This window comes from Castor canadensis, chromosome 18 (assembly GCF_047511655.1).
Source record: "Castor canadensis chromosome 18, mCasCan1.hap1v2, whole genome shotgun sequence".
In the NCBI taxonomy this organism is placed as follows: Eukaryota; Metazoa; Chordata; class Mammalia; order Rodentia; family Castoridae; genus Castor; species Castor canadensis.
This window is the reverse complement of record NC_133403.1, coordinates 40746959-40774788: the sequence shown is the minus strand read 5'-3', so window position 1 is coordinate 40774788 and position 27830 is coordinate 40746959. Positions and strand designations below refer to the sequence as shown.

The following is a 27830-nucleotide window of genomic DNA, read 5'->3' as shown; positions in this document are numbered from 1 at the left end:
AAGGAACCAAACACAATATTCTGCTCCCACACTGGCTTATATCCACAGGTACCTATCTCAAATGATATTCAGTCAATTTAAGTCAGAATCCTGGCAAATATACTGCCTTTCTTTTGTTATCCTTGTCTGACCCTTAATGAGGCCTGACTTAATTTTATCTTTTAAATGCCCTCAACTTCTAAGTAGTACCAAGAAGTATCTCGATAGTCCTAAATATCGTCACCACTATTGCCACTACTTTACACCAAGCTTACACACATACACACAACCCTTTCAATGCTGGGGATCAGTCTATCTACATGACTCAATTTCCTTCTTGCTCCATCTACAATCTGTTCTCTACCCTTCAATCAAGACCATCTTACCAAAATGGAAATTTGCTGGTTACAAATACACCACCTGTTTAAAACGTTTAAATGACAACGTTGGGAATGGAGAAAGGATCCTATCCAGTCCTATCTATGTATAAACTAAGTGGCTTGTCTAAGATCACAAAGGTAGTCTGTGGTGAAACTAGAGTTCCTTTTTTTCTTACTATTTACACACACAACAGAATCATAAGCCATGCGTTGCGCTCGCTCCGATTATTCAGACTTAGATGACCAACAGGGACAATTCATAATGTTTTAACGCGGTCTAATCCTGGAAGGTTTTCTATACACTTCGAAGAGGATCTATCCCAGGACGCAATGCAAACAATGAGTTAACAGTCGCTTAGAAACCACACGTCCCAGCATGCCATGCTCCAGTCCAACCTCGGAAGTGGGTGTGAGGGGCGCCGTTGCATTCTGGGACTTGTAGTCTCTCGGAGGGGTCAACCCCGCCCTTAGAACGACTTTGGCGGCCTACGTGGGAGAAAACCCTACAGGGTGAGAGGTACCGCCCTACAACCTTCGCCCCCGTTCCCCCGGCGGCCGGCTCCGCCTCTTCCCAAATCTTTCCTACAACCCAAAATGGCGGCGGAGGTGGATTTTGGCGACCTAGAGCTGTTCGAGGCGTTTGACCCCCAAGAGGAGTCGACTCTGAAGCCCGTCCACACCCGCTTCAAGGACGAGGACAGCGGCGAGGAGAAGGCGAACGGGGTTGGCGACGCGGAGCTGCGGGAGCGGCTTCGGCAGTGCGAGGAAACCATCGAGCATCTCCGCGCCGAGAATATCCTTCCGGCTCGCTGGGCCCGTCACCGGCGTGGGGTCCGCGGGCGGGCGCGGCGGAAATTCCACGAGGCCGGAATTCCGAGTGGATTCCCGGGCGGCGGGTCGGGAATCGGGGTTCGGGCTGCGCCGCGGGCTCCGTGCAAACCTCTTCCCCCTGGGGATCCCGAACTCCCGCCGGTTTTTAGGGTGCCTTTGGACTGCTCACTGCTACCTTGGAGTCCCCACTGGGCTCCCTCTCTTGTCATTGTCGTGACAGGTTTCAGGTTTGGGGGGATCCGAGGATGCAGGGCCGGGTCCTGAGGAGTCGGGGCGAGTGAAGGGAAATGGCTGATTGCGTGGTTCAGATTGGGGATTGATTTGAGTTCTTCCACCTTGATCTAGCTTGAAAATCGCGCCAAGTAAGTTTCCACTTGGCTTTAGGTGCAAGATTTTGCGATTTTCTAGTCTGTTTATTTACAATTCGAAGGGTTTTTAAATCTACACAGACTCGTAGTTTCGGTTCAGATAACTTTCCTTTTAAAATGTATAAAGAACCCCGAGAGTGGTTGTTACGTCAGTGTTTAAAGTTTTTGAAGTCTAATTTTTTTCCATCTTCCATTCTGTTAGAGAAGTCTGAATTTTTTTTATTGTGCTACTTTCTCGACATTTTATTTTGAAAAAGTTTCAAAATACAGGAAAGTTAAAAGTATTGTACAGCAAACATCCATGGATTCCATTCTAGAGTCTTCGATCGTTGACAGTTTAGTAGATACTGCTTTTGCTTTCTAGCAAACTATGATGCCGTCACGTGGAAAATCTCCCTAATTGGCTTACTCTTGTGTCACCGTTGTTGGAGTAACGTTTTGGTTTGGCCTGTTAGACTCTCTTGAACTTCAGGATCATGTCTTAGAATGTATGTTCAAAAGGATGAAGGCTATATTTTGGTTTTGGGGGCCAATGCCTTGCCTTACAACAAAACAGGTGTTCAGTGAGTGTACCATCCTCAATATATTTGTGGGTCTTTTACATTTCTAACTCTCTGATAAAAGCGAGGGCTGCAGTTGATGGATTTTATGATCTGCATGCTTCTGTTTAATGAAGGGTACTATTCCTTAACAAGTAATAACATCAAGAACTTAAAAGAAAATTGAGCGTTCTGACTCGACCCAGGTAAGAGAGCTTGAAATTACACCAAGGTGTCCCTTGTTGTCTATCCAGTTACTAACAGTTAATCAATTTCTTTGTGGGATGTAGGACTTTGCTATCATTGTCATTGGTTCAGCTTATTATGAAGACATCAGAGTAACTGTCCATTATTCTTGGCTTGTGGGTATAAAATCTGAACTCTCGTAAGTGCATTTAACTTTCAGGCTGATTTACTGGGTCACTTTTAAGAACCACAGTCCAGAACATTTTGACTCATTGTTCAGAAGGGGCAAACTGGTAACCCAGCTATTCCTAGTCAGTGAACATTTCTGAGAAATAAGAATAACTTAAAATATTACTCTAGCTGAAGATTTATTTACACAATTAAAATGTGTTCATGCTCCAGGCACTGGTGTGTCATGCCTGTAATCCTAGCTACTCAGGAGGCAGAGATCAGGAGGATTGTGGTTTGAAGCCAGTCCAGGCAAATAGTTCATGAGACCCTATCTCGAAAAAACCCATCACAAAAAATGTCTGGTGGGGTGGCTGTAGGTGTAGGCCTTGAATTCAAACCCCAGTACCACAAAAAAAAAGAAAAAGAAAAAATAGTGTTCCTGCATAGAAGTAATGCAAGATAGATTTGTATTCAGGTGTCTGGTTTTCACAGGTAGAATGAAGGCTGCTATCTTTTTCTTTTTTTTTCCCCTAGAGTTTTTTACATTATTGTGCTGGGTGGAGATATATTGGAGAAAGGCTGCTATCTCTTAATATAAATTTAACAGCTTGCTAAATTAAATTCTTGTTAAAGTACAAATTTATTATGGGGACTCAGGTGACTATCACCCCATTTGTGGGTAGATGTTGAATGTATTAAATATAATTGAGATTCCTCATAACAATTATAATTTTCATATATTAAAGATAGTCAATTTACATAAACATTTTTCTAATGAAGTTGATCATTGGAACATTAAGTATTTATCTCTCAAAAAGTGTGATAAGCCATATACCAGCTTAATCCTAGCTACTCAGGAGGCAGAGAACAGGAGGATCATGGTTCAAAACCAGCCGAGACAAACAGTTCACGAGGTGTAGGCCCTGGGTTCAAACCTCAGTACAGCCAGAAAAAAAAAAAAAAAAAGGGTGGGGGATATGATAATCACCTGAGTTCAAATGATTACAGGTAAGTAGATAGGTTTTTGCTAGTTTGTAAGAAGGATACATCACAAAAAAAGAGAGAAACAAAAAAGAAAATAAATAAAAAATAAATAGGATGCATCCAAAAAAAAGGACACACCAATATGAAAAATAAATGAGCATGTGGCTCACACCTATAATCTCAACTACTCAGAAGGCAGAGGTTGGAAAAGATGGAGGTTCAAGACTAGCCTGCACAAAAAGTTAGCAAGACCTCCCCCCCCCAACTAACATCTGAGCTTGGGGGGCACACTGAAATCCCAGCTACTCCAGAAGCATAAATGGAAGGATCTCCCTTTCCTGGTCAAAAATGCAAGACTCTATCCCCAAAATAACTAAAGCTAAAAGGTGTAGGGGAGTGGTTCAAATGATAAGAGCACCTCTCTAGCAAGCATGAAACCCTGAGTTCAAACACCAGTGGGGCAAAAAAAAAAAGGCAATCAAACCCCAGTTCTAACAAAAAAAGAGAAGGAATAAATTACTAATTTTTAGAAGTAGTGCCCTCCACATTATCAGAATGATAAAGCATTCTGCAGAAAACCAAACTTATTTAGGTGAAATTTGTACCCCGAAGTTTCTTGGTTTAGTACTTTTTCTTTTTTTTTTTTTCCTGGTGAGATTGGAGTTTGAACTCAGAGCTTTGTGCTTGCAAAATAGGCGCTCTACTGCTTGAGTACACCTCCAGTTCATTTTGCTCTGGTTAGGATTATGGATCGGAGCCGCCAGCACCCAACTTAACCCTTACTTTTATAGCTGTCAGAATTAGAAGTTTCTCCTCTTTTTAAATCAATAAGCAGTTGGGGCTTTTTTTTTTAACTTTTATTAGGAAATGTTCAAACATACAAAAAGTGCAACTAATAGTATGATTAATCCCCAAGTTTTCACCCCGTAGATTTAATAAGTAGTATTTTTGCTGTCTTGCCTTCTCAGTCCCATGAATACATTTTGCCCTAAATATTTCAGCATGTCTTTTAAAATATAAAGACTTTTTCATGCATGATCAGTACACCATTATTACACCTGTTAACTGGCATGGTTGCCTTGGTAATGTCACCAACCCAGACGGTTATCACATTTCTCTGCCTGAGTGTGTTAAACCTGATTTCTCAAATTGCACTCTGATCAAGGACAATACAGTTGCACATGGCTTTTAAAAACATTGTATTTTAAAACTGAAGTTTGAAATTGAAACAAGTCTGAACTTTTTCATATTCAAGTTTTATTTCTGCTTGATGGGAGCAGTTCAAAATAGTGACTTATTTTACATGTTGTACAGGTAGAAGACTGTGAGGCAGAGAAGAGGAGAATTAGATTCAGCTGGTCCCAGGTTATTGCAGGCTTCGAGGCTGCATTCTGTTTTTTTTGTATTTCAAAATCAAATCCAGGCATAGTAGGGTTCTACATCTTCTTTAGAATCTTGAATTTGAGATGGTTAATGCAATGTGTCATTTTGCCCTCTAATAATCTACCCATTTATTTATGAAGTGCTTTATTTTCCTCTGTACTTTCAAGCCAAATTCACACAGATTCTTTGGGAAATACGTCCTTGTAACCTTTTGGCTTATTCTGTCTCTTGCCTCCCTGATTTGTAAAGAAATTAGCCAGTAGGTAGAGAAACGTTTTGGTTGAAAACTGATAAGATTAAATTAAGAACTGTCGTTCTTAATTTTTGGTGAAACAATTTGTAAAATGTTATGTAAGATACCTTTGTTGAATCCATTAAAGGAGGTAGAATGGTGAAAACTTAGATTTTTCTTGAGAAAATTGGAGTTGGGTTTTGATTTTGGTTTATTTTCGTCATGCTGGGGATAGAACCCAGTCCTCATGTGTGGCAGGCAAGCACTCCATCAAGCCCTCTTGGACTTATTTATAAAATATGTGATCTTTAGTATTTAACAATTATAAGAGCTATCTGGGTATGATTGCTCACCTCTATAATCCTAGCACTCTGGAGGCTAAGGCAAGAGGATTTCAAATTTGAGGTTAGTCTGGGCTACGTAGGAGACCCTGTCTTTAAAAAAAAAAAAAAAGAATTATATAAAAGTTACATACTTACATGTACCTGTGGTTTACTGTCTTTTAAGAATATGTTTTAACTTCTGTTTTAGTGGAATACTGGTGAACAATACTAAGTTAGATGGACCTTTATTGCAGATTCTGTTTATGAACAATACTATTTCAAAGTAAGTAATTTCCCCTTTCCTAAATATGAATTAATGTGTTTGCAAAACATTGTCTTCTATAAATATACTGTTTCCCTTTGAATTTATATCATCTCTCTTCTGGAATTCAAGTATGTGAGATGATGATTAAGAGGAAGGGTGTGGAAGTCATACAAACCAGAATTTGAATCTGGACTCCTACATCTGTGAACCTGGGCAGGCCACAGAGCCTTTCTGTTGTTATGTTTCTTCACTGGGAAGCAGTGTACTAATAGTAATCAGTGCCCAATAAACAGCTTCTAATAAAAATCACTGGTATCACCATGATAGTAGTGATGATACTAGTCACTTGTCTCCCAGAATTGGATAACTGAGTTTTTCCATGTTGGCTGCCTTTGAAGCCCCCCATAATTACTTTTTTTTAATAGCAAGCCTCCAGCATGCCTGAGTTTAGTTGACTCAGTGCATTCCTGCAGTGCTTGCAAGAGTGTTCTGAAATGGTTTGAGGCCTTGCTGTCTGTCTTCTTCAGAGCATGGTCGTAGACATTTTACACAGTTGCTTTTTCCCTACCAAATCATTTAATCATCAAGGACACCTCTGATTATCAAGGGGGGAAGCTGAATGGGTAAGTGCATCCTGTGCACAGGATGCTGGGCACAACAGTCACTGTTACCCTTTCAGAGTAGAAACAGTCTGGTGTTTGCGCCATTCTCCTGTCATTTTGCCTGTAGAAACTCTGAACGTCAGAGCTAGAAAGAACCTGTTCTCATCAAGTCTCTGAAAAGGAAGCTGAGTTGGAGAATTTGTGGCCACCTAATTGCACTGTAACAAAGTGTGGGCTTCTTTAACACCTCCTGAAGGGAACACTACAGAATATTTGATCCGTATGCTGGTTCTTGACCTGGAGGTCTAGAGAAAGTATACTGTAGTATTTTTTTTTCTTGCATTACTGTTTTGTTTTTTTTTTTCCCTTTCCGTTTCTTATTAAATGGATATTTTCTTATATAAACAAAAAAAAGCCAGGGAGGAGGGTTTGGAAGAACTGAATGCATTGATTAACTTTGTGTTGCAGAAATTGGTGACAAGGAGACAGTAGGAAGGGAGCTTTTAATTATATAACCTTTTTACTTCTGGATTTTGACCCCTTTAAATGTAGTATCTGTTAAAAAGTTAAGTACATAGAATTTCTAAGTAAAATCAGCTTATTCTTTGTGTAACTGTTTGGCAACTGTTCTGTACCAAAAACTGTGTTAGGTTATCATAATCATTTTGTTAACTTTGCAACAATATGTTTTTCCTAAGGACTAAGTTCCTGAGTGTTACAAAGAGTCAATGATTTGATGAACTTTTGAAAAACAAAATAACAAATTTGAGACAGGGTAATGCATAAAACATAAGTCTATTAAGTGTTTTCTGTTTGAGTTCTGACCATTTTGTCTTATTTTGTCCTATTATACAGGCAGTATCATCAAGAAATAGAGGAATTTGTATCAAATTTAGCAAAAAGATTTGAGGAACAACAGAAAAATGATTCGGAAAAGACTTCCTTTAATCTTTCACCCCAGGTATCAAATTTAAGAGACTTTCAGATTAGTAGATTATGTTTTTCACTGCCAGTTATTAGGCTACAGGATCCTTGAACCAAAATCAAAACTATTGTCAAGATTGTCTGACATCTCCCATCCTTCCAGTGGCTTCCTCTGAAGTCTGAGCAGTGCAGCACCTGGTTTTCTTTAGCCCGTCAAAAAAAAAAGAAAAAGGAGAAATTCCTATCTCACTTTCTAAATTCCTTCTAACCAGGACAATGACAGATCCAAAATTTTATGTACCTTGATGATGTATATCAGAAAATAAAAGGGACGCATTCTGATTTTCTCATTTCTGAGGTTTAAAGTTTAAAAGTTTATTATTGGTTAACCTTTGTAACGTTTGTTTTCTTTGTCTTAGCCATCCAGTATTGTGTTAGAAGAGGACCATAAAGTAGAAGAATCCTGTGCTATTAAAAACAACAAGGAAGCTTTCAGTGTAAGTTTGGCCACTATCCTTTTATCACCTGGGCTGCATGTGATAGCATTGCAGTGTGACCTGGGGCACAGTAGGCGACCTTTACAAGAGTTTGTTTTTGTCCTAACCAGCCTCTTTCTGTTTGTCTTCAAGAATAAAGACACAGAGGGCTGGTGGAGAGGCTCAAGTGGTAGAGCGCCTGCCTAGCAAGCATGAAGCCCTGAGTTCAAACCCCAGTATCGCCAAGAAAATAAATAAATAAAATAAAGATACAGAAAACATACCTGTTGAACTTACAGATGAATGAAACTGCAAGAGATATCTAACATAACAAGTGGCAAATTTGAAATATAAAATGTTGATGAACTCAGTGCTTAGGTTTTTCAGAACCTATACAACATTTAGTAGTATCAATACGATGTAGTGTTGTGATCCTGTAACTTACAGTTTTTTAAAAAAGCAATATAGTCCTGGATTCCACTTAAAGAAAACTGGTTTTCATGTTTATGGAATAAACCGATAAACCACAATTTTAAAGACATGGGGTTGCTGGAGTGATGAAGAGCCACAAACCTTACTAAAAAACTTTACAGGGAAAGTCACATCTCTGTAAACAGGACAGAAGCTGTTACAGATCACCCTGTTGTAGTGCCACCTGGTAGAATTAGGATCAGTGATTGAATTGAGTACAAGGAGATACATTTCAGCTCATCATCTAGAGAACTAGGCTGGAGGTTGTAGCTCAGTGGCAAAGCGTTTGCCTACCATGTGTGAGGCAAGTGAATTCCGTGTTACTAGAGTCAAAGGTTAGAATGGCATCAGGACACTGAAGAAGGATTTCTGAACTGAATTACATAAATTTTTATCTCTTTTCCAACTTTAAGGTTCTTGGATTGAAAGTGATAGTTGCCTAGAAATTGAGAGTTTTGTGTATTTATGAATTTAGTTCTGTAACAAATACTAATAAATATTTACTAAATGCCACTTTGTACCAAGGACTGTTCTAGGTTCCAGGACACAGCTATGAAAAACAAGGGCAGAGTCCCAGCTCTCATTGAATTACATTCTAGTGGGAGAAGGCAGTGCTCTCAAGAAAAATAAAGCAGGGTAAGGAGTGAGAGAATAACTATGGGATAGGTGGTTTGTGTAGTGAGGTGAGCGTCTGGCACAACTTCTCTGAGCCAAGAGCCAGATGAATTGGGTAGTGAGCATGCTGCAGTAGAGAGTACTTCAGACAGTGAGAAATGGAAGTGGAGCCCAGAGGCAGAAGCCACATTCACATTGCTTACTGTGTACCAAGTGCTGCTATCTAATTAGGAGCTCCATACAGATAACTACTCATAATGGTACAACTATTATTACTCCCATTTTACTGAGGGGAGGGAGAACCCAAAGAAAAAGTTAAGTGACTTGTCAGTGGGCAAATGGCAAAGCAGGGTTTGAAACCAGGCCTTTGGGCTCAAGATCAAATGATCCAAATCTTTATGTTGCCTTCTAGGCCATAGTAAAGACTTTGGATTTCATTCTGGGTAAGATGAGAAGCCATTTGAGTGTTTTTAAGTAGAAATGTGACAAGCTATGTCTTGAAATGAAGATCTGGAATCTTTGTGGAAAGTAGTCGGTAGGGTGTGTGTGTGTAGAGGCTGGAAACAGTGAAGTTATTGTGTTAATCTCAGACAAGAGAAAACGATGGCTGAGACCAGGGTGAGAGGCTAATGAAGTGTGGTTAGAATAAATGTAGATGAACATGGAAAGTAGTAGAGTTAATAAACTGAGGGCAAGAGCATAGTCATAGTGATGGCGGAGTGCCTCAAGTGGTAGAGCTGGCAAGTGTGAAGGCCCTGAGTTTAAACTCTGGTACTGCAAAAAAAAAAAAAAAGTAGTCAGAATGACTCAGGTCTTTGGCCTAAGGAGCTGGAAAAGGTCATTGCCTTTTCTATGATGACGTGTGGAGAAGCAGCAGGTTTGGAAGGGGCTGGGAATCCCATCTGATTTTAAATAGGTGTGTTTGAGATGCCTCTTACATGTCCAGGGAGAGGAGTCAAGTTGCCTCTTCAGTATTCAAGATTGGTGTTTAGATGGGCTCAGAATTTTCCTGTGGGGATTGTCAGCAAATAAATTATATTTCCTACCTTGGGTCTGAATTGGTCACCTAGGGAGTGAGAGTAGAGAAGACAGCTAAGGACTGAGCCCTGCACACTCCAGTATAGAAGATGGAGAGATGAGAGGGACTCTGCAAGGAACACTGAGGCTTGGTCAGCAGAAGGAAGAGAACTAAGAGAATGGTATCCCGGAAGCTGCTTCTGGGAAAAAGGAAGAATCAGCTGCCTCTGTTGCTGATAGGTTGAGTGAAATGAAGACTTAGAGCTACCCATTGAATTCAGCTGCAGGGAGGGCCTTGCAGAATTCCTTTGTCAAGTAGCTTGGTGCAGTGATAGGAATGGAGCCCTACTGGGAAATATTCTAGAGAGAATGGCAGTGTTGTTATGCTGTTTTTTTCTTTTCTTTTTTTTTTTTGGTGGGGGCGCGTAGGGAGTACTGGAGTTTGAACTCAGAGCCTCCTGCTTGCAAATCAGGTGCTCCACTACTTGAGCCACTCCACCAGCCCTGGTAGTGTCATTAAAAAGATAAAAAAGACTAAAAAGATACAACATCTAAATCCAACATGTGAGCCTCAATCAAATACTGTCTTGAAAAAATATCTTTAGGCATCTTGGGGACTGTTGGGGAGAACTGAATATGGATTGGATATAGATGATACCAGTGAGTTAATAATTTTCTTCAGTAGGATTTGTGGTTTGTAGGAGAATGTTCTTAGTCCTACAAGTTTTGTTCTGAAGCGTTTGAGGATGAAGTGTCCTATCTACAACTAACTTTCAGATGGCTGAGTAAGAGTGTGTGTGTGTAAAGACACATGCATAGAAAAATGCACAGCTATTACCCATTGTTGAATCTAGGTGAAGAGTCCATGAGTATTCATTGTACTTTTTTTTCAACTTGCCTAATGAAATTTACAAGTTTCAAAGCTTGGAAAAGAAAAAATGGATGGGAACAAAGGAAATGGAATCAGTAACTAAGGGTCTGATGGTCTTGCCACCAAGAAATGGGGTATTATAATGATAGGTGACATCAGAGTTTTTAGATTTTGTTTGAGAGAGTGCAGTTGATAGTAGAGATCCGATACAGAGGAAAAATTCAGGTGTAGTTTATACTTACACATAAAAATCTGGTTATTTTATCTAGGGAGTTATTAATAACTTCATCCAAAATAAATTGTTAAAATAGGTAATCATAATCTTAAGATATTTAATGTCTTTTTTCTGCTTAAATAGCAATATTTTTTGACTTGTTTTCTGCAGGTTGTAGGAAGTGTCCTGTATTTTACTAATTTTTGCCTTGATAAATTGGGGCAACCGCTACTAAATGAAAACCCTCAGCTTACGGAAGGATGGGAAATACCCAAGTATCCTACATAGTGAATGAAGACCTTTTATTCATCCTGCCACTAAGTTCACCTTTTAAAAAGTTTTCCAAATTTTGCAGACTATGATAACTATTCCTTAATCAAATTCACTAAAGGTACCAGCAAGTCTTCAGCCACATTGTTTCTCTAGAAGGGCAAGAAATACAAGTAAAGGCAAAAAGGTTTGTGTGGGGAGTTTTTGTTTTTTCAATACCAAAAGCATCAACCTGTTTAGCTTGAAAAGTTAATATTCTCTATTGCTGGTTTAATGTAACGTAAATTGCAGACTGAACTAGAATTCTCCTATCTAAACCTATTACATATTTAAACTGATCATCCATTTCTTGGAATTCATTGGTTCACGCCTAATGGGCCTGGGAGGGTGGAAAAAAGTGATAATTGCTGTGGATTTGATCACTGTCTTGTAACCAACCATCTGCCTTCTGTTTGCTTAGATTCTTCTGTTATTAACCACTGAGAAAACTGACAAGGGGTAATAGATCAGTTAGAAACAGAATGGTTCTTGGTTAAAACACTGGGTAGTGTTGTTGTTTGTTTAAAAAACTGAGTCAGAAGACATCAGTGTACTGTATTACAGATAATAGTGATCTGCGATCCACTTGCTTTCTTGTCTCTGAAACTTGGCCGTCATTTAGAATTTTATTGATTTGCTCTTATGCTTTCATCTACATTATGAAAATTTTGTGGTTTTTTTTTGTCTGTTTTATTTGTTTTCCTGAATAGGCCAAGGCCTCACTGTTTCAATTGTGGGTCTGAAGAACATCAAATGAAAGAGTGCCCAATGGTAAATTTCTCTCACATAAAACAATGTCTTTCAGCTTTGAACAAGAGCTTGTTGATGTATTTTACACATTTATGGCACTGTTTTCTGTGTGATTTTCATGTTGCACTTTAACTGGAAGTATTTTAACACATTAGATTTCTTAAGAAAAAAATTATAGTAGCCTGTATTTGAGATGAATGAAACATGAGAGTGTTAATTTTTAAAGTTTATTCTAAAAATGTAGTCATGACAGCACTGAGTTAATCAGAAATTAAGGTGACTGCTTCTTCTTGCTTACTTTTCAAAAATATCCACCCTCTTTTATGTTTGTTTTGTACATTAAAGCTAAAACAATGTTTGTTTTACCTGAGAAACCTATTATTTAATTTCTGAAATCTTTCTAAATTGCTTGATACCATTCTTTTTAAATATGGTTTAGCCCCGGAATGCTGCTCGGATAAGTGAAAAGAGAAAAGAGTATATGGATGCCTGTGGAGAGGCAAACAATCAGAATTTCCAACAGCGATATCATGCAGAAGAAGTAGAAGAAAGATTTGGAAGATTCAAACCAGGAGTTATTAGGTACTGCTGTCATTTCTGCCTAGGATGTCATTTTTACCTTCCTGAGACCTCCCAAGTAGCTAGGATTACAAGTGTCTTTTCAGGGTGATTATTAGGATGTAGGTATGCCCTACCACAGCCTCTGTAACATACATCAGTTCATTCAAACAACAGTTACTGGAATCTTTACTATGGGTTTGGTAGGCTCCATACTATATGCTATGTAGTACAACACAAAAATGTTTAAAATACCACATTATATGCTTTCATATGAACAAGAATCAAGCATTTTTCCCTTTCTCATTTTCATTTAGTGAGGAACTTCAAGACGCACTTGGTGTGACAGACAAGAGTCTTCCCCCTTTCATCTACCGGATGCGCCAGCTGGGATACCCACCAGGGTGGCTCAAGGAGGCTGAATTGGAGAATTCGGGGCTTGCCCTCTATGATGGAAAAGGTATCATATGCTAGGTTAGATGAGTCAGTTTAAGTGTTACTTTTGTTGTTTTTTACTGTATTGGGGTTTAAACTCAGAACCTTGTGCTTGCTAGGCAGGCGCTCTACCACTTGAGCCAGTCCATCAGCGCTGTCTTTCCCCCATTCCTGGCTTATTGATTGAGATGAAGTCTTGCTAAGTTTTGTCTTATTTTTTGCCCAGACTGACCTTAAACTATGATTCTCACAATCCACGTCCTGAATAGCTGGGATTACAAGTGTGAACTCCTGCACCCACACGTTTTTTTCTCTTTTAAGAGAAGAAAAGAATCGCAACAAAATGTGATAAGAATAGCTGGCTTACTTAACGTGTCCTACATTAGCTAAAAATATGATGAGCTGAGGTGTGGCTTAAATGATAGAGCACTTGCTTAGGAAGAAGCATAGGGCCCTCAGTTGAGATCCCAATACCACCTAAAAAAAAGTGGTGATCATTTGCTTTGTTTTACATGGAAGGAACTAAAGCTTCAGTGCATTCATAGAATCATCAGGTGGGTAAGCCCAACACAGTGCCTATAATCCCAGCTCTGGGGAGGCTGAGGCAGGAGAATTGCTAATTTGTGGCTAGCCTGGGCTATTATCTTAAAAAAGAGCTGTGTGTGTGTGAACATATATTAAATAGTTGTATAGGACTGGTAGAGTGGCCCAAGCAGTTAAGAACGCCTCCCTAGCAAGTGTGAGGCCCTGAGTTTAAACACCAGTGCCGCCCGCCAAAAAAAAAAAAAAGGTTGTCTAGACTTGCTCAGTGAACATCTGGGCTAGAGTATGAACTCTTTAGTAGTCCTCAGAAGCTCTTGACGGTATATAAATATATAAATATGTAAATATATATATATATATATATATATTTTTTTTTTTTTTTTCCTATCCTAGCTATTCATCCTAGAAAGAGACTCACACAGGTGCAGGAGGAAATTGTGTGTACAGGGAGTTGTTAGGGCATTGCATTTGATAGTGAAAATTTTCAAGTAACATTAAGGCCCTCAATGGAATGACTAAGTAAACTCATAGGTCTTGGCTGTGGAACGCCTGTAACACTTAACAGTGGGGTAAGTCTAGATGAGTCAACATGGCAAAAATCTTTGTGCACTACTGAGTTATAAAAAGCAAGCTTCTGGATAAAGTACACTAATGAAAAGGCCACATGACTGAATAATGATCTGTTTTCTCTGAGGACTTAGGTGTATAAAAAGTATTTTTGAAAGGTCTTAATCAGGAACCATCAAGACTCTAGGATTGGCAGGCCCTAGTGGCTCATGCCTGACTTAGCTACTTGGGAGGCTGAAATAGGATGGATCAATGTTCAAGGTCAGCCCGAACAAATAGTTTGGAGACCCCATCTCCAAAATAACCGGAGCAAAATGTACTGGAGGTGTGGCTCAAGTGGTAGAGTCCTTGCTTTGCAAGTGCAAAGCCCTGAGTCCATACCCTAGTTCTATCAAAAAACAAACAAACAAAAAATTCCAGGGTTTAACTTGCACTTGCTTCCCTGGACACCTTATTTAAATGTGTCTCTTCCCTTGTCAACCTAACCCTTCATAGCCTGTCACAATTTGTATACATTTTTTTTTCCCTTTTTGGTGGTACTGGGGCTTGAACTCAGGACCTAGCACTTGCTAGGCAGGCACTTTACCACTTGAGCCACTCCACCTACCCACCCCCCCGGATTGTTTTTTGAGATAAGGCCTCACTAACTTTTTTGCCAGAGAACTTCCCACAAAGACCTCCCACATAGCTGGCATTACAGGGGTGAACCACCACACCCAGCTGCATTGATTTTGTATTATGTATTTATTTTACTTGAGTATTGTCTCTTTTTTTTTTTTCTTCTCTTCCACTGAGTGACAGCTGCCACTGGTACAGTTCCAAGGCAAGAATGCAGTCAGAGTTTTCTCTCAGCACCAGCTACCAAATACTAGGGCCACTGCTAGGGGAGGACCTGTTAAAGTGCTAGAGTATTCTGTTTTTCTGATTAACTCATAAGCTTTATAACTGCTAAAAGCATGCCTATTTTACTCACCAGTATACCCCTGGCACGTAGCACCGTGCCTGGCTGTGGTACATGATTTTTTAAAATTTTTAATTAAAAACTGTCTTAATATAAAGCAAATTCAGCAATGGTTACTCCTGGGACGGGAAAGAGGATTAGGCTAAAGACTTTAATTTTAATTCTAATGTTCTAAATGTCTTTTTGTTTTGTTTTTTTCTGTTTTGTTTTTTTTTTGAGACAGGATTTCACTATGTTACCCAGGCTGGCCTTGAACTTGCTGCATAGCCCACGCTGGCCTTGAACTCACTGTGTAGCCCAGGCTGGCCTTGAACTCTGGATCCTCCTGCCTCCACCTCCTGACTGTCGATGCAGCTCTAAATGTCTTTTAATGAAAATGTTTCTATGTGTTTCTTAGGTAATTTTTTTTTTTTAATAAAACCACCAATCTCACTCCTTCCCAATAGTGCCAAAGAAATATTTGGCATGATCATGTAGTATACCCTTGAGTCATGCTAATATTCAAGTTGTTGTTCTTAACCATTTTCTGTAGCTCATTCCACTCCTTTTTTTTTTGGCAGTACTGGGGCTTGAACTCAGAACCTTACACTCAGAGCACTAGGTAGGCACTTTACCACTTGAGTCACTCCACCAGCCCTGTTTTGTGTTGGATATTTTCAAGATAGGGTCTCAAACTATTTGCCCAGGCTAGCTTTGAACCTCGATCCTCCTGATTTCTGAGTACTTAGGATTACAGGCATGAGCCACTGACACCTGGACATACTCCTGTTATTGATTCCATCTCTGTTAATTTTTCATCCTGTTTTTGTTTTGCAGTCTGGGGCTCAAACACAGGGCCTTGCCATGCTAAGTGCATGGTCTACCACTGAGCTATATCCACAGCCCTGTTTTTGCTTTTGTTTTGTATTTTTGTTTGTTTCAATAGCGTTTTTTTCTCTTTTTGATGATACTGGAAGAGGCTGTTGAATTTAGCCTTACTAGGCAAGCCCTCTACTACTTTAGCTACTTTGCCAGTGATGAATAGAGTCTGTACTTAAAAGAATACAGTCCCTGAAATCGATACTCCCTGAAGTCTCTTTTAATCTGTCTACAGTTTCCCTTTTCTTATTTTTAGCAAAACTGAACTTTGTCCTATAGAGTTCTTGAGATTTTGTTCATGCAGCTCCATGGTGTTACTTAGTATGTTCCTCTCTCTCTTTATTTATTGCCTGTGACTTGTCAAGGAATCAGCCATTAGTGATTTCTGTTTGTATCTGTAATTAATACAGGGTTCTCTCTTAACATTACCTCTGGGATTATTAATTAGAATACTTATATGAAGAGAAAATTCCAGGCTGGGGATGTAGCTCAGTGGTAGAGCACTTGCCTGACATGTACAAGGGCTGGTTTTGGTCCCCAGCACCACACACACACACACAGAGCAAGAGAGAAGGAGAGAGGAAGAGGAAGGGATTACTTAGTACCCTTAGTATAAAGACATTTTTGGAGATGCAAAATAAATACTAGTTTTATTTAGTTGTTTTCAAAATTAGATAAAGTAGTTCCCAAATATCCTTCAAAAACTACTCTCATCTTTAAAGGTGTATGTTATTCTTAGTGTCATTAAGAAGATTAAAGCAGCTGGGCACTGGTGACTATACCTGTAATTCTAACTACTCAGGAGGCAGAGATCAGGAACATCTTGGTTCAAAGCCAGCCTGGGCAAATAGTTCACAAGACACTATCTTGAAAACACCCAACACAAAAAAGGGGCTGGCAGAGAGGCTTAAGTTGTAGACCCTAAGTTTAAATCCCAGCACCACAAAAAAAAAAAAAGATTAAAGCAGCCAAGAACCAGTGGTTCACAAGTGTAATCCTAGCAATTTGGGAATCTGAGATTTGGGAGGATCGATGTTTGAAACCAGCCCAGGCAAATAGTTTGCAAGACCCCTTCTCCAAAATAAACAGAGCAAAATGTAATGGAGACATGGCTCAAGCAGTAAAGCACCTACTTTGCAAGCATAAAGCCCTGAGTTCAAATCCCAGTCTCAGGCTGGAGGTTGAGCACTTACCTTATAAGTGTAAAGCCCTGAGTTCAAACCTCAGTACTGCCAAAAAAAAAAAAAAAAGATAAAAACACTGTCTAGTTGGGTGTGGTGGCTCACTTGTGTAATCCCAGCTACTTGGGAGCCTGAGGCTGGAGGATTGCCAGTTTGAGTCAAGCTGGAGCAACTTAGTGAGACCCTGCCTCAAAGTAAAAATAATAATTAAAAACCCCAAAAAGCCAGGCACCAGTGGTTCACACTTGTTATCCTAGCTACTTGGGAGACTGAGTGGGAGGATTGAGGTTCGAGGCCATCCTGGGCAAATAGTGTCTCATCCTGGAGATGAGACCCCATCTCCAAAAATAACCAGAGCAAGATGGACTGGAGGTATAGCTCAAAAGGCAGAGCACCTGCTTGTGAAGCTCTGAATTTGAACCCCAGTCTCACCAAAAAAAAAAATTTTTTTAAAGAACTAGAGTTTTTGCTCAGTGATAGAGCACTTGCCTAACAAAGGGGAGCTCTTAGGTTAAATCCCTAGTACTATACACAAAAAAAGAAAAATATCTGGAAAAAAATGCTATCTGGCACACAGTGAGCACCACATAAATGTTTGTTAAATGAAATAAGAGTACTGTACGAGGGCAGTGGGTAAATCATAAGATCGCTACAGAGTAGACTCTTGAGCAATCCATAGAAGAACCAAGTTCCAAAATTTTAAATATTTTTTACCCCAGAAATATCTCCACGTATATTAAAAATTATAATGGCTCACAAAAAAATTTAATTAAAGTCATTTCCAGACTACTTCTGTTACCATGAACATAAGTACCTTTTTTTTTCTCCTTCGGTATACTGGGGTTTGAACTCAGGGCCTTGGGCTTATCAGGCAGGTGCTCTACCACTGCCAACCCTAAATACAAGCTCTTTCTGGCTATGCATCTGATATGGGAGGGACATACATTAGCATCTGGTGTGTTAACACTTTTGACCTTCTCTAATAGATGATGCTGATGGAGAAACAGAAGCTGGAGAAGTACAACAGAATAAAAGTGTCACTTACGATCTCTCAAAATTGGTAAACTATCCAGGTTTTAATATATCTACTCCCAGAGGAATTCCAGATGTGAGTATATTTTTTGTTGCTTATGTTTCTGTTTTTGTTTTTTCCTGCAATGTGAGGGTATTACATTATTTAAAATATTAACTTATACAGCAGTTACTGTTCCATAAGAAAGTAAATTTGTTGCATGTTTAACTTTTTAATTTCCTTTTGTTGTTATGGCAATGCTGGAGATTGAACCCAGGGTTCTACCGCTGAGCTGCATCCCAGCCCTCACTTCCCTCTTACTGACAAGACTCTGCAGTTTGACCTCAGGGCCTTGTGGTTCCTAGGCAAGGGATTCACCACTTTATCCTCCTCCAGCTCTGGACTGGAATCCTAAGTGAAATATCATATTCCTCATAAGCATTTTTTTCCTGAGTTAATGCCTAAGCAAAGGGGCTGAAATAGATTGGTTAGGTTCTGTAAATCTAAACCTGGAAGTTTTTTCTTTTTTGGGGGGAAGGGTGGGTTGTTTGTTGGCTGGTTGTTTTTAATTTTGTTTTGATCTTTGAGGCATGATTGTGCTGTGTAGCCCAGCCTAACCTCAGATTCACTCTGCAGCACAGACTGGCCTCAAACTCACAATCCTACAGCCTCATGAGTGCTGAGATGATAGGCATGAGCCACCACTCCCAGGTTATAATTTTATTTTTAATATGGGATGAGTCTGATGCAATATTATAAATTTACATGTCCTTGAGAATAAATTTCTGTCTGTAATAGACCTAAGTTTTTTTGTTGTTGTTGTTTGTTTTGTTTTTTGTTTTGTGATACTGGGGTTTGAACCTTGAACCACTCCACCAGCTGTTTTTTGTACTGGGTTTTTTCGAGATAGGGTCTTGAGAATTATTTGCCAACATCTGGCATAGACCTAAGTCTTATACTACTTTTGCTTTTTGTTTTTGGCACTGGTTTTGGGTTTTTTTGTTTTTGTTTGGTTGGTTTTTTTGGCAGCACTGGGGCTCATACTCAGGGCCTCATACTTGCTAGGCAGGCACTCTTACCACTTGAGCCACTCTGCCAACCCTTTTTTTGTGATGGATTTTTTTCAGGGTAGGGTCTAGCAAACTATTTGCCCAGACTGGGTTTGAACCATGATCCTCCTGATCTCTGCCTCCTGGGTAGCTGGAATTATAGGTGTGAGCCACTAGCGCCCAGCTGGCACTGGATTTTGAACTCAGAGTTTCGTACTTGCAAAGCAACTCTCTACTACTTGAGCCACATCTCAAGTCTATTTTGCTCTGGTTATTTTGGAGATAGGGGTCTCAAACTGTTTGCCTAGGCTGGCCTCGAACTTCTATCTTCCTGATCTCAGCCTCCCAAGTACCTAGGATTACAGGCATAAGCCACAGGCACCCAGTGCAACTTTCATCTTACTTAAAGTTTCCAGATTGAACAGTTAACTACATTATTGTTGTTTTCATAAAAGCTGCGTTGCTAGTGTCCTTACGAACTGAGCAGTAGGAATGAAGCCATAGATTTGAGCTGAAGAGTCTAGTGAACAGATAAATTAAGTGATGAATTCACAGAAGGCAATGTACAACCAGTGATCAGTGCGCTATTGGAGATGAGCAAGAAACAAGCATTGTTGAACCTTAAAGATAGCACTCTACTCCATTGAGAAAGGGAAAGGACGGAGGACCAGAAATTTGGTATTACATTAGGAGAAGTGAGCAATGAGCAGTTCGTTAGAACAGTGCATGGTGAAAGACAGATAAGCACCTGGGAGGCCCATGGGAGGCCACATCAGTCCTACAACTTCCCACAACAGACAGAACCTTTTTGGGCCAAGTGATTTTCATCAAGTAGTTTTTCAGTATTCAGTCCTCATCATTTTGCAAGCAGAGTTTTTTCTTCATTATTTTTCCTTCAACACTAGTTATTTTCCACTACAGGAAAAGTCATGTAAGAAGCAAAAATGTAGTTTGAGATTCCCACCCCATCTCTCTTGAGAAAAATCTCGAAAGGTGTTATTTTCCCAATACACATTTATCTTTCCGTTGTCAGGAATGGAGGATGTTTGGTTCCATACCTATGCAGGCATGTCAGCAGAAGGATGTGTTTGCCAATTACCTTTCTTCTAACTTCCAGTCAGTAAGTAGATTTTGAGGGTGTGATTTATACATGTTTATGGCAGATAGCTGTGAGATTTTACAACTCATTAGCATCTTACTACCCTTATTTTTATTTATTTATTTATTGTTTTTGGTGGTACTGGGGTTTGAACTTGGAGCCTCTTACTTGCTAGGCAGGTGCTCTACCACTTGAGCCACTCCACCAGCCCGTTTTTGTGTTAGCTATGTTTTTTTTTTTTTTGGCAGTACCTGGGCTTGAACCCATGGCCTTCAGCTTGAGCCCCTCTACCAGCTCTATTTTTTTTATGAAGGAACAAGATAGGGTCTCTTGAACTATTTGCCCCTGCTGGATTCAAACCTTGACCCCCTTGACCTTTGCCTCCTGAGTAGCTAGGATTGCAGGTGTGAGCCACCAGTGCCTGGATTACTGCTCTTTCTTGCTTTGTGTCTAAGACACTGTTACCTGGTGAATCAAAAGACAAATAGGAGCTGAATTCACCAGTTACCCTGACATGGCTCTAGACTGGTCTTCTACATCATATTTAACTTTTTTTATGGTACTGAGGATTAAGCCCAGGGCTTCCTGCATGCTAGGCCAGTTATATCATATTTCAGTTAAGTGCAGGTTGGAGTTGAATTCTGTTTGTTCCGTGTAACTTGCGTTTGATTTGGTTACTCCTTTAGGCAAGCATAAAGTCTAGCAGTAAACGGCCTTCATCTCAGTCCAGCCCCAGTAGTCCAAAGAAGCAAAGGAAGGCCAGCAGCTCGGCAGCCTCCCCTGCTGACATGGATCTTGACTCTGGTAGGTCCTGTTATGTGGCTTTGCTTTCGTTGAGAAAGCAGGAGGAATCTGTACGCTAAGTCAATAAGGATAAAGCTCCCTATTCTTAGAGACCAGGTAGGGCAGTGCTCTACTTCTTGAGTCTTATCCTCAGCCCTTGTCATTTTTATATTTTGTTTTTGAGCTAGGATTCACTGATTTTGCCTGGACTATTCTCAAACTTGCAGTCCCCCTGCCGAGTAGCTAAGATCACAGGTGTGGCCTGCCATGCCTGGCTTGAGGTATATTTTGAGGGATGAATTCAGGTATTTTCCAGGGAAGACAGCAGGGTCAGAGCAGGCATTTGAGATGGTGGAAAATGCACCAACAACAGCATGACTGCCAGGGTGTGAGAGGTCATTGGGTGGAAGCAGAAAAACTGTTAGTTGACATGGGAAGGTTGATAGGGCCAGATTGGTGTTTTAGAAAGATGAATCTGGCTAGTTAGGAGGACACGTACAAGGAAGACCATCCAGAAGAAAGGATGACTCCAGTATTCTTGGCAAGTGGTAATGGGCCTGAAATTAGGTGGTGCCTGTGGCAGTGTACATGAAAGTAGACCCCAGACAGCTCAGGGCCTGGAGGTGGGGCAAGGAAAGAGAGGACTCTCCAGTAAAAGGGAGGCTTCCATCTGGGAGATGCATTCAAGCAGTAGTGGCGCTGTTAGCAGATAGGATAAAAGTCCAGAGTTCAAAACTTCGTTATAGACAGCTTGTGTCTGCCGGACAGGACACATAAGTGGTGATAACAGTAAGGTTAGACAGGTGAGCAAGCAGTCTAGAATAGAGATACAGAAATGGGAAAGACCTCAGGGGTCTTCCTACTCCATCCTCACGTCCTGTCCTTCAGCCTTCCCCACTCAGTGGCCCACCTGCTCTTCCAAAGTTCCTAGTGTGCCTGCCAGGAACCCTACCTTCAGTGATAGCACCCTCCCTTGAAACCACTCCCCAGCTCCATGTTCATGTTGCCGCCATCTGAAACCGTGCACATGGTGTGGGAACAGCTTGCTCAGAGGATTTCGTTCAAGTTCTGAGCACCAGAAGACCCTTCAGCTCTCCTTGCACAAGATGTTCTTAGGTGGATGGAGGACGGGAGGTCACGGTCATGGCATTTGAGAACACACACTTTTCCCCTTTTCAAAACCAGTTGTTTTTGGTCATTGAATCTCTGGATAATCCTGAGTCTAGAAAATAAATTTTTGTAAAGCCAGATTTTGTAAAACTGTTTTTTAACTCTTGTTGCAGATGCAGAGATGCCGCATGGTTCTCAGAGCAGTGAAGCTTTTCACTTTCAACCACCATTGCCTCCTGGCACTCCTCCTCTCTTCACCCCTCCACTCCCCAAGGGCACTCCACCACTGACTCCCAGTGACTCACCTCAGACCCGGCCTGCATCCGCAGCCATGGACGAGGACGCCCTGACACTGGAGGAACTTGAAGAGCAACAGAGGCGGATCTGGGCAGCACTCGAGCAGGCTGAGAGTGCCAACAGTGATTCTGACGTTCCTGTGGACACACCTTTAACTGGAAACTCAGTTGCCTCATCACCTTGTCCCAATGAGCTCGACCTCCCTTTCACAGAGGGAAAAGCATCTGAGAAACTGATACTAGATGAGCCCATGGTGCCAGACATATGTACACAGACAGCCGAAGTTGGCCATCCCTCGAGCCCAGCTCCTGAGGCCACACTGCTTGGTCAGAAGGAGGAGGAAGAATCTGCAGAGGTGGACCCTGATGGTGCCCTTCACAATAATGGCAAAGGAGTGTCAGACTGTGACATCAGGAATGGAGGCAGCCAGACGCTCCCTTCTGGAGACACTCGTCCTTCAGCAGCCACTAAAGCTCACAGTCTCATACCTGATGTGAGCAAGTTTGCAACTGGAATAACACCATTTGAGTTTGAGAACATGGCAGAATCCACTGGAATGTACATCAGAATAAGAAGCTTGTTAAAGAACTCTCCCCGAAATCAGCAGAGAAACAAAAAGGCTTCCGAATAGCTGCTTGACATAACACTGAGAGCTATTTAATGGTCTATAACTTTGTGTTCTGTTAATCAGTACTAAGTAGACAGATAAAATTGTTTTCCTACCTGGCTCTCCCGTGTGGTCTCAAGTCAAGCCTGTTTTAATGAATGCTGCATTTTATTCTCACCGACACAGACCTGAGCGGGTGTAGATGAGCTGATTTAGAGAAGGTTTGTTAAGGTTTATACTACTTTTGGATTGTGAATGTCTGTAAAGAGTGATGTTTTTTATCTGTCTTTTGTACATTGTTTTCCCTTTCTACATTTTGCTAATTATTCTGTATATAAGTTTAATATGTCACTTTTTAAAAGAAAAAATTCTAACCATTTTAAATTCGTATTTCATCTCCGACAACCAAATGAGCAAAATCAGGGATGAGCAGCCCTATCCCACTTGGGGTATTTTTGTAAGATTTACACATGCCAATTTTAATTAATAACACTTTTACTTTTTTTGTAACTTCGTTCTTCATATAAGCTTACTCTACAGGTATGTTCACCTTTGTGTACAGAGGTTTAATAAATTAGTTTTCATATATATAATCTAAGGCTTTGAATATAAAAAGTGATGTACAGTTAAATTATTACCTTTTAAGTTTGAAAAAAAAATTATGTGATTGCAAAAATTAGTGGTAGCAAAGGAAACAAGAAATTTCAAGCCAGGTGCCAGTGGCTCACGCCTGTAATCTTAGCTACTCAGGAGGCAGAGATCAAAGGATCATAGTTTGAAGCCAGCCCTGGCAAATAGTTCTGTGAGACCCTATTTTGAAAAAACTCCACACCTTGGTGGAGTGACTTAAGGTGTAGACCCTGAGTTCAAACTCCAGTACCACAAAACAAAAAGAAAGAAATTTCAAATTTGGGTGTTTTCAGCTGATTTTAGCTTTAAAAGTAATTATTGTGAAAAAAATGGAGGGCAGCTAGCCTTTGTACAAAAATAATACTCTGGATTTGAACCAGATAATAGTTAAAAAATAAAAGTCCACATTGCCAAATTGCTTTCAATTGTCAGCTGTTTAAGATAGAGCTAACCTGTGGTTTTTTTTTTCTTTATGCAGAATGTTACTATGTCTTTCTACTTGGTCAAGTCCACCAAAGTAAACATTTAGATAACTGATTTAGGAGTCTCAGATAGTGCTAGCCTGCTCCCAGGCCAGCAGAGGGAGCAAAGTAGAACCATTGTGTATTTACTTTCCATTTTTGAGAACTTGAGTAATCAAAATTACTTCTCTATAAATAATAAAGGGAAGGAAGTATTACACTAAAGGATGAATTAATTTTAAGGCCCTCATAGCGTGTGCTAGAATAAAACTTTTTTTTCCCTCTGAGTTTAAATGCATAGTAAAAGCGATCCTTCACAGAGTTCACAGCACTTTTACTCTGCTAGCTTCCTCAGATTTCCATTGGGCTCACACCACCATGTGAAAATAAAGTCAGGGAGGCATAGACAGGTGAAAGGGACTTATCAACAACCCAGCTGGCCCCAAACTTGTGATTTACCTGCCCAGCCTCCCAGGTGCTGAGATTACAGAATTGGCTCCCACACCTGGCAAGATGTGTTTCTTGAAAGGCCAGTCTTCAAGTCAGGTGTTCACCTGTAATCCCAGCACTTGGGAGGCCTAGGCAGGAGAATCACAAATTCAAAGCCAGCCTGGGCTATGTAGCAGAACACTGTCTTGAGAAAAAAAAAAAAAAAAAAAAAAGCAATCTTCAATTAAAGATTTGACCATTCCCTAAATCATAGGAGTAATTGTTTAATTGCCCCTTTTAATTATTGCATTGGGACCAGATGGAGTGGTCATTCCTGTAATCCCAGCTACTTTGATGGCAGAGTTAGGATCACAGTTCCAGACCACCCTGAGCAAAAAATTAGCCAGATTTATCTCAAAACAAACCAGGCATGGTGGTTCACATCTGTAATCCCAGCTACTAAGGGTACGAGGATCAGTCTGAGGCCCCGGGCAAAAGCATGAGACCCTATCTGAAAAATAAGCAAAAGGAGGTGGGCATGAAGTGATGGAGCACTTGAGTGCTGGGGTATGCCAGAATCAGGTTAAAGCATTTTTGTATGTTATGTCATTTCACATTTACTATAAAGGCATTGGTTTCTCAAAAAATAGGCTTCTATTTCATTTGTTCAATTCCTTCTTGAGGGCATGCTTGTGTTAAGTGTTCTATGTGCTTTGAGTAATAAAAAGACCTAATGAGCTGGGTGTGGTGTTCTACACCTGTAATCTGAGGAGGCTGAGACAGGAGGATCAAGAGTTTAAGGCCAGTGTAGGCTACTTACCCTTAATGAGAGGAAAGAGATGGTCATGGGGGGGGTGGAGAATCATCTAGAGAGGACGACTGCCTGCAGACTACCAGGGGCACTGGTTTAATATTCATTTGGAAGGAATTTGAAGATTGCAGGAAACAGAATACTTGAGCAATTCCTAAAGTAGGGGTAGGAGGATCCCATAGACAAAATTCATCCTAAAATGTTCAGGAAATGGCGTGAATATAACAGCTGGGCCCTAGAGAAATGTAGGCTGGTAAAAACTTGTTCATTGATGCTAAGAACTCTAGATTGCTTTGCTGTGAGGTTTGAATTTAGTAGAAAAATGGATCTGCTCAAGATTTTCCATTGGGAGCTAGCTGGGCATCATGACACCTGTAATCCCACCACTCAGGAGGCTGAAGAGGACTATTGCAAGTTTGAGGCCAGCCTGGGATACATAGTGGGAGTCAATTCAAAAAAAAAAAAAAAATTACCCATGTGAAATCACTCCCCACCGAAAGACCTTATTTTTGGCAGTATGGGGTTTGAACTCAGGACCTCACACTTACTAGGCAGGTACTTTCCCACTTGAACCACTCATACAGTCTTGGTTTTTTGAGAAAGGGTTTCAAGACTTATTTGCCTGGGCTGGTTTCGAACTGCAATCCTCCTGAACTCTGCCTCCAGAGTACTTTGGATTACAGGTGTGAGCCACTGGCACTTCACAAGATTTTTTTTTTTTTCTGAGAATTTTCCATGTAGGCATGGCTTTGAACTTGAAATCCTTCTGCCTTCACCTCCTGAATGCTGGGATTAGAGCTGTATACCACCTCTTCTGGCCCCAAGAGATTTTTATTTTTTTATCAAATTGAGAAGATAATTTATAAATGGAAGGGCCTAAGCACAGGATGCCCGTTGCTCAATTTTTAAATGCGTTCTGTTTGCTGTATTTGATTATTAGGAGAAGAATGTTGGGCTTGTCAGTGCCGTGACAGTCTCCAGGTGTGGGGGAGGTGAGGTAATAACCAAACACTTGTACTTCAGGACGCACCTGGTGCATGTGGAGAACTGTTTATAATCTGCCTCGGGTTAAAAGGAATGTCAAGTGTAGCACAGGTTGCTACAACAAGGCCACCTCTTTGTCATCTTCAGTAGGTAAGTGGAAAGAAGGCACTGCCCTTTCTAGTAGAGTACAAAGACTTATTTCTTCTTTTTCAAAAACACTGCATTTCCTCGAGTGGATAAAAGAACTGAATACTTTCTAGTGACCAGAGACTTGCTCCTAGTTGATTTTTTTATTTCTCAAGTGTTCTGCTGGAATCATTTGAGGTTTCGGTCTTGCAGTTTGCAGATTACTAGCAAGTAGGCAAAATCAACAAGGCCATTCTCACAGTTTTTTAGTGCCCAAGTAGGTTGGAAGGCATGACTCAGTTTCAGCAAGCCCTGTATATTTTCACATACCTGTGTTTTTTGTTTTGATTTTTTCAGGATTTAGGAAAAATTCTTGTTCCTCTAATTTAATAGACTAATATAATAGTCATTTGACTAATTATATAAATTGACTTCAAAATGTTTAAGATTAAATTCTTTTGTTAAAGGGAAGTATTTATAAATAGTTCTTTATTACAGAGCTACTTTATATTCTTAGTAAATAAGAGGTGTTGGGCCACGTTGTAAATTACCAGGAATCTAGCTAGAATGTTTATATTGGAGTGTGGGGAGAGAGTGACAGCTGTCTAAACACAGGATTTTTTTTCTACTCCTTTTGGTCTTCTAAAACACTAAATGGGAAAAGGGCAATAGAATGAAGCTGTAAGATTAGATCAAGCTGAAAGGTTTGCTTCCCCCCTTTTTTTTTTTTTTTTTTGAACTCAGGGCCTTCACCTTGAGCCACTTCACCAGCTTTTTTTTGTGATGCGTTTTTCAAGATAGGGTTTTCCGAGCTATTTGCAATAGTTGCCTCCTGAGCAGCTAGGATTACAGGCGTGAGTCACTGGTGCCCAGTTTAATACTGTACTTTCTATGTTAGTATTTGCAATCTAATTATTCTTCTCAATGGCTGAACAGTATTCTACTACATTTTTTCAATATTGTTTTACAGTATTTACAATATTTTGCTGATAATGCAACAGTAAATTTTTTAAGGTACACCTTTGAATATTTGTGGGAATGTTCAGAGGATGCATTTTTAGATTATAAATCAGATTGAATATTATAGGTTTATTGGCCATTTTTTGTTTTTTTAAATGTCCTTTTTTCTTGACAATACTAGGGTTTGAACTCTAGTTCGAACCTGCTTGTTAGGCAGGTGCTCTACCACTTGAGCCATGACCCAGGCCCAAGAATTCTCTTTTTATAAACGTTGCTTATTCTACTGGGTTACTTAATGACATACTGCAACTCTTTACAAGTATATTTTTGTTGGATATGTTGCAAAATTATGTTTTCAATTTTTTAATTTTTTTATTTTTTGCAGTACTGGGGTTTGAACTCTCAGGGCCTTCACTTTGAGCCACTCCACCAGCCCTTTTTGGTGACAGGGTCTCACAAACTATTTGCCCAGGCTGGCT

At 40.2% G+C, this 27830-nt stretch overlaps 1 protein-coding gene and 2 non-coding genes across 4 annotated transcripts; 2 read left to right on the top strand and 1 right to left on the bottom strand.

Annotated features, from left to right (window-relative positions):
- The first annotated feature begins 819 nt into the window (after window positions 1-819).
- Zcchc8 (zinc finger CCHC-type containing 8) lies at window positions 820-26074 on the top strand. Of its 2 annotated transcripts, XM_074061140.1 has the most exons (14): window positions 820-1154; window positions 2263-2303; window positions 5585-5659; window positions 7099-7204; window positions 7587-7664; window positions 11003-11106; window positions 11223-11288; window positions 11851-11911; window positions 12330-12472; window positions 12766-12908; window positions 17980-18101; window positions 20088-20174; window positions 20840-20957; window positions 22220-26071. In XM_074061140.1, the coding sequence occupies exons 1-14, from the start codon at window positions 954-956 to the stop codon at window positions 22972-22974; spliced, it is 2100 nt and encodes a 699-aa protein (XP_073917241.1). In that variant the 5' UTR covers window positions 820-953; the 3' UTR covers window positions 22975-26071. The 2 variants fall into 2 exon arrangements, with proteins under 2 accessions (XP_073917241.1, XP_073917242.1); XM_074061141.1 differs by lacking the exons at window positions 820-1154; window positions 2263-2303; window positions 5585-5659; ... (1 more) ...; window positions 11003-11106; window positions 11223-11288 and having other exon boundaries at window positions 22220-26074.
- LOC141419098 (small nucleolar RNA SNORA9) lies at window positions 6064-6196 on the top strand. The gene has a single exon (XR_012443762.1). It is a non-coding gene; the product is annotated as a small nucleolar RNA SNORA9 (small nucleolar RNA).
- On the bottom strand, window positions 14774-14900 carry LOC141419100 (small nucleolar RNA SNORA30/SNORA37 family). Its single transcript, XR_012443764.1, has one exon. It is a non-coding gene; the product is annotated as a small nucleolar RNA SNORA30/SNORA37 family (small nucleolar RNA).
- Window positions 26075-27830: the final 1756 nt, after the last annotated feature.

Excerpts from the sequence above, each read along its gene's own strand:
- Zcchc8 (XM_074061140.1), top strand. The coding sequence starts at position 954 with ATGGCGGCGGAGGTGGATTTTGGCGACCTAGAGCTGTTCGAGGCGTTT. Across the intron at positions 11,107-11,222 it reads GAAGGATGGGAAATACCCAA|GTACCAGCAAGTCTTCAGCC; the intron begins GTATCCTACATA and ends AATTCACTAAAG. Across the intron at positions 18,102-20,087 it reads CTCCCAGAGGAATTCCAGAT|GAATGGAGGATGTTTGGTTC; the intron begins GTGAGTATATTT and ends TTCCGTTGTCAG.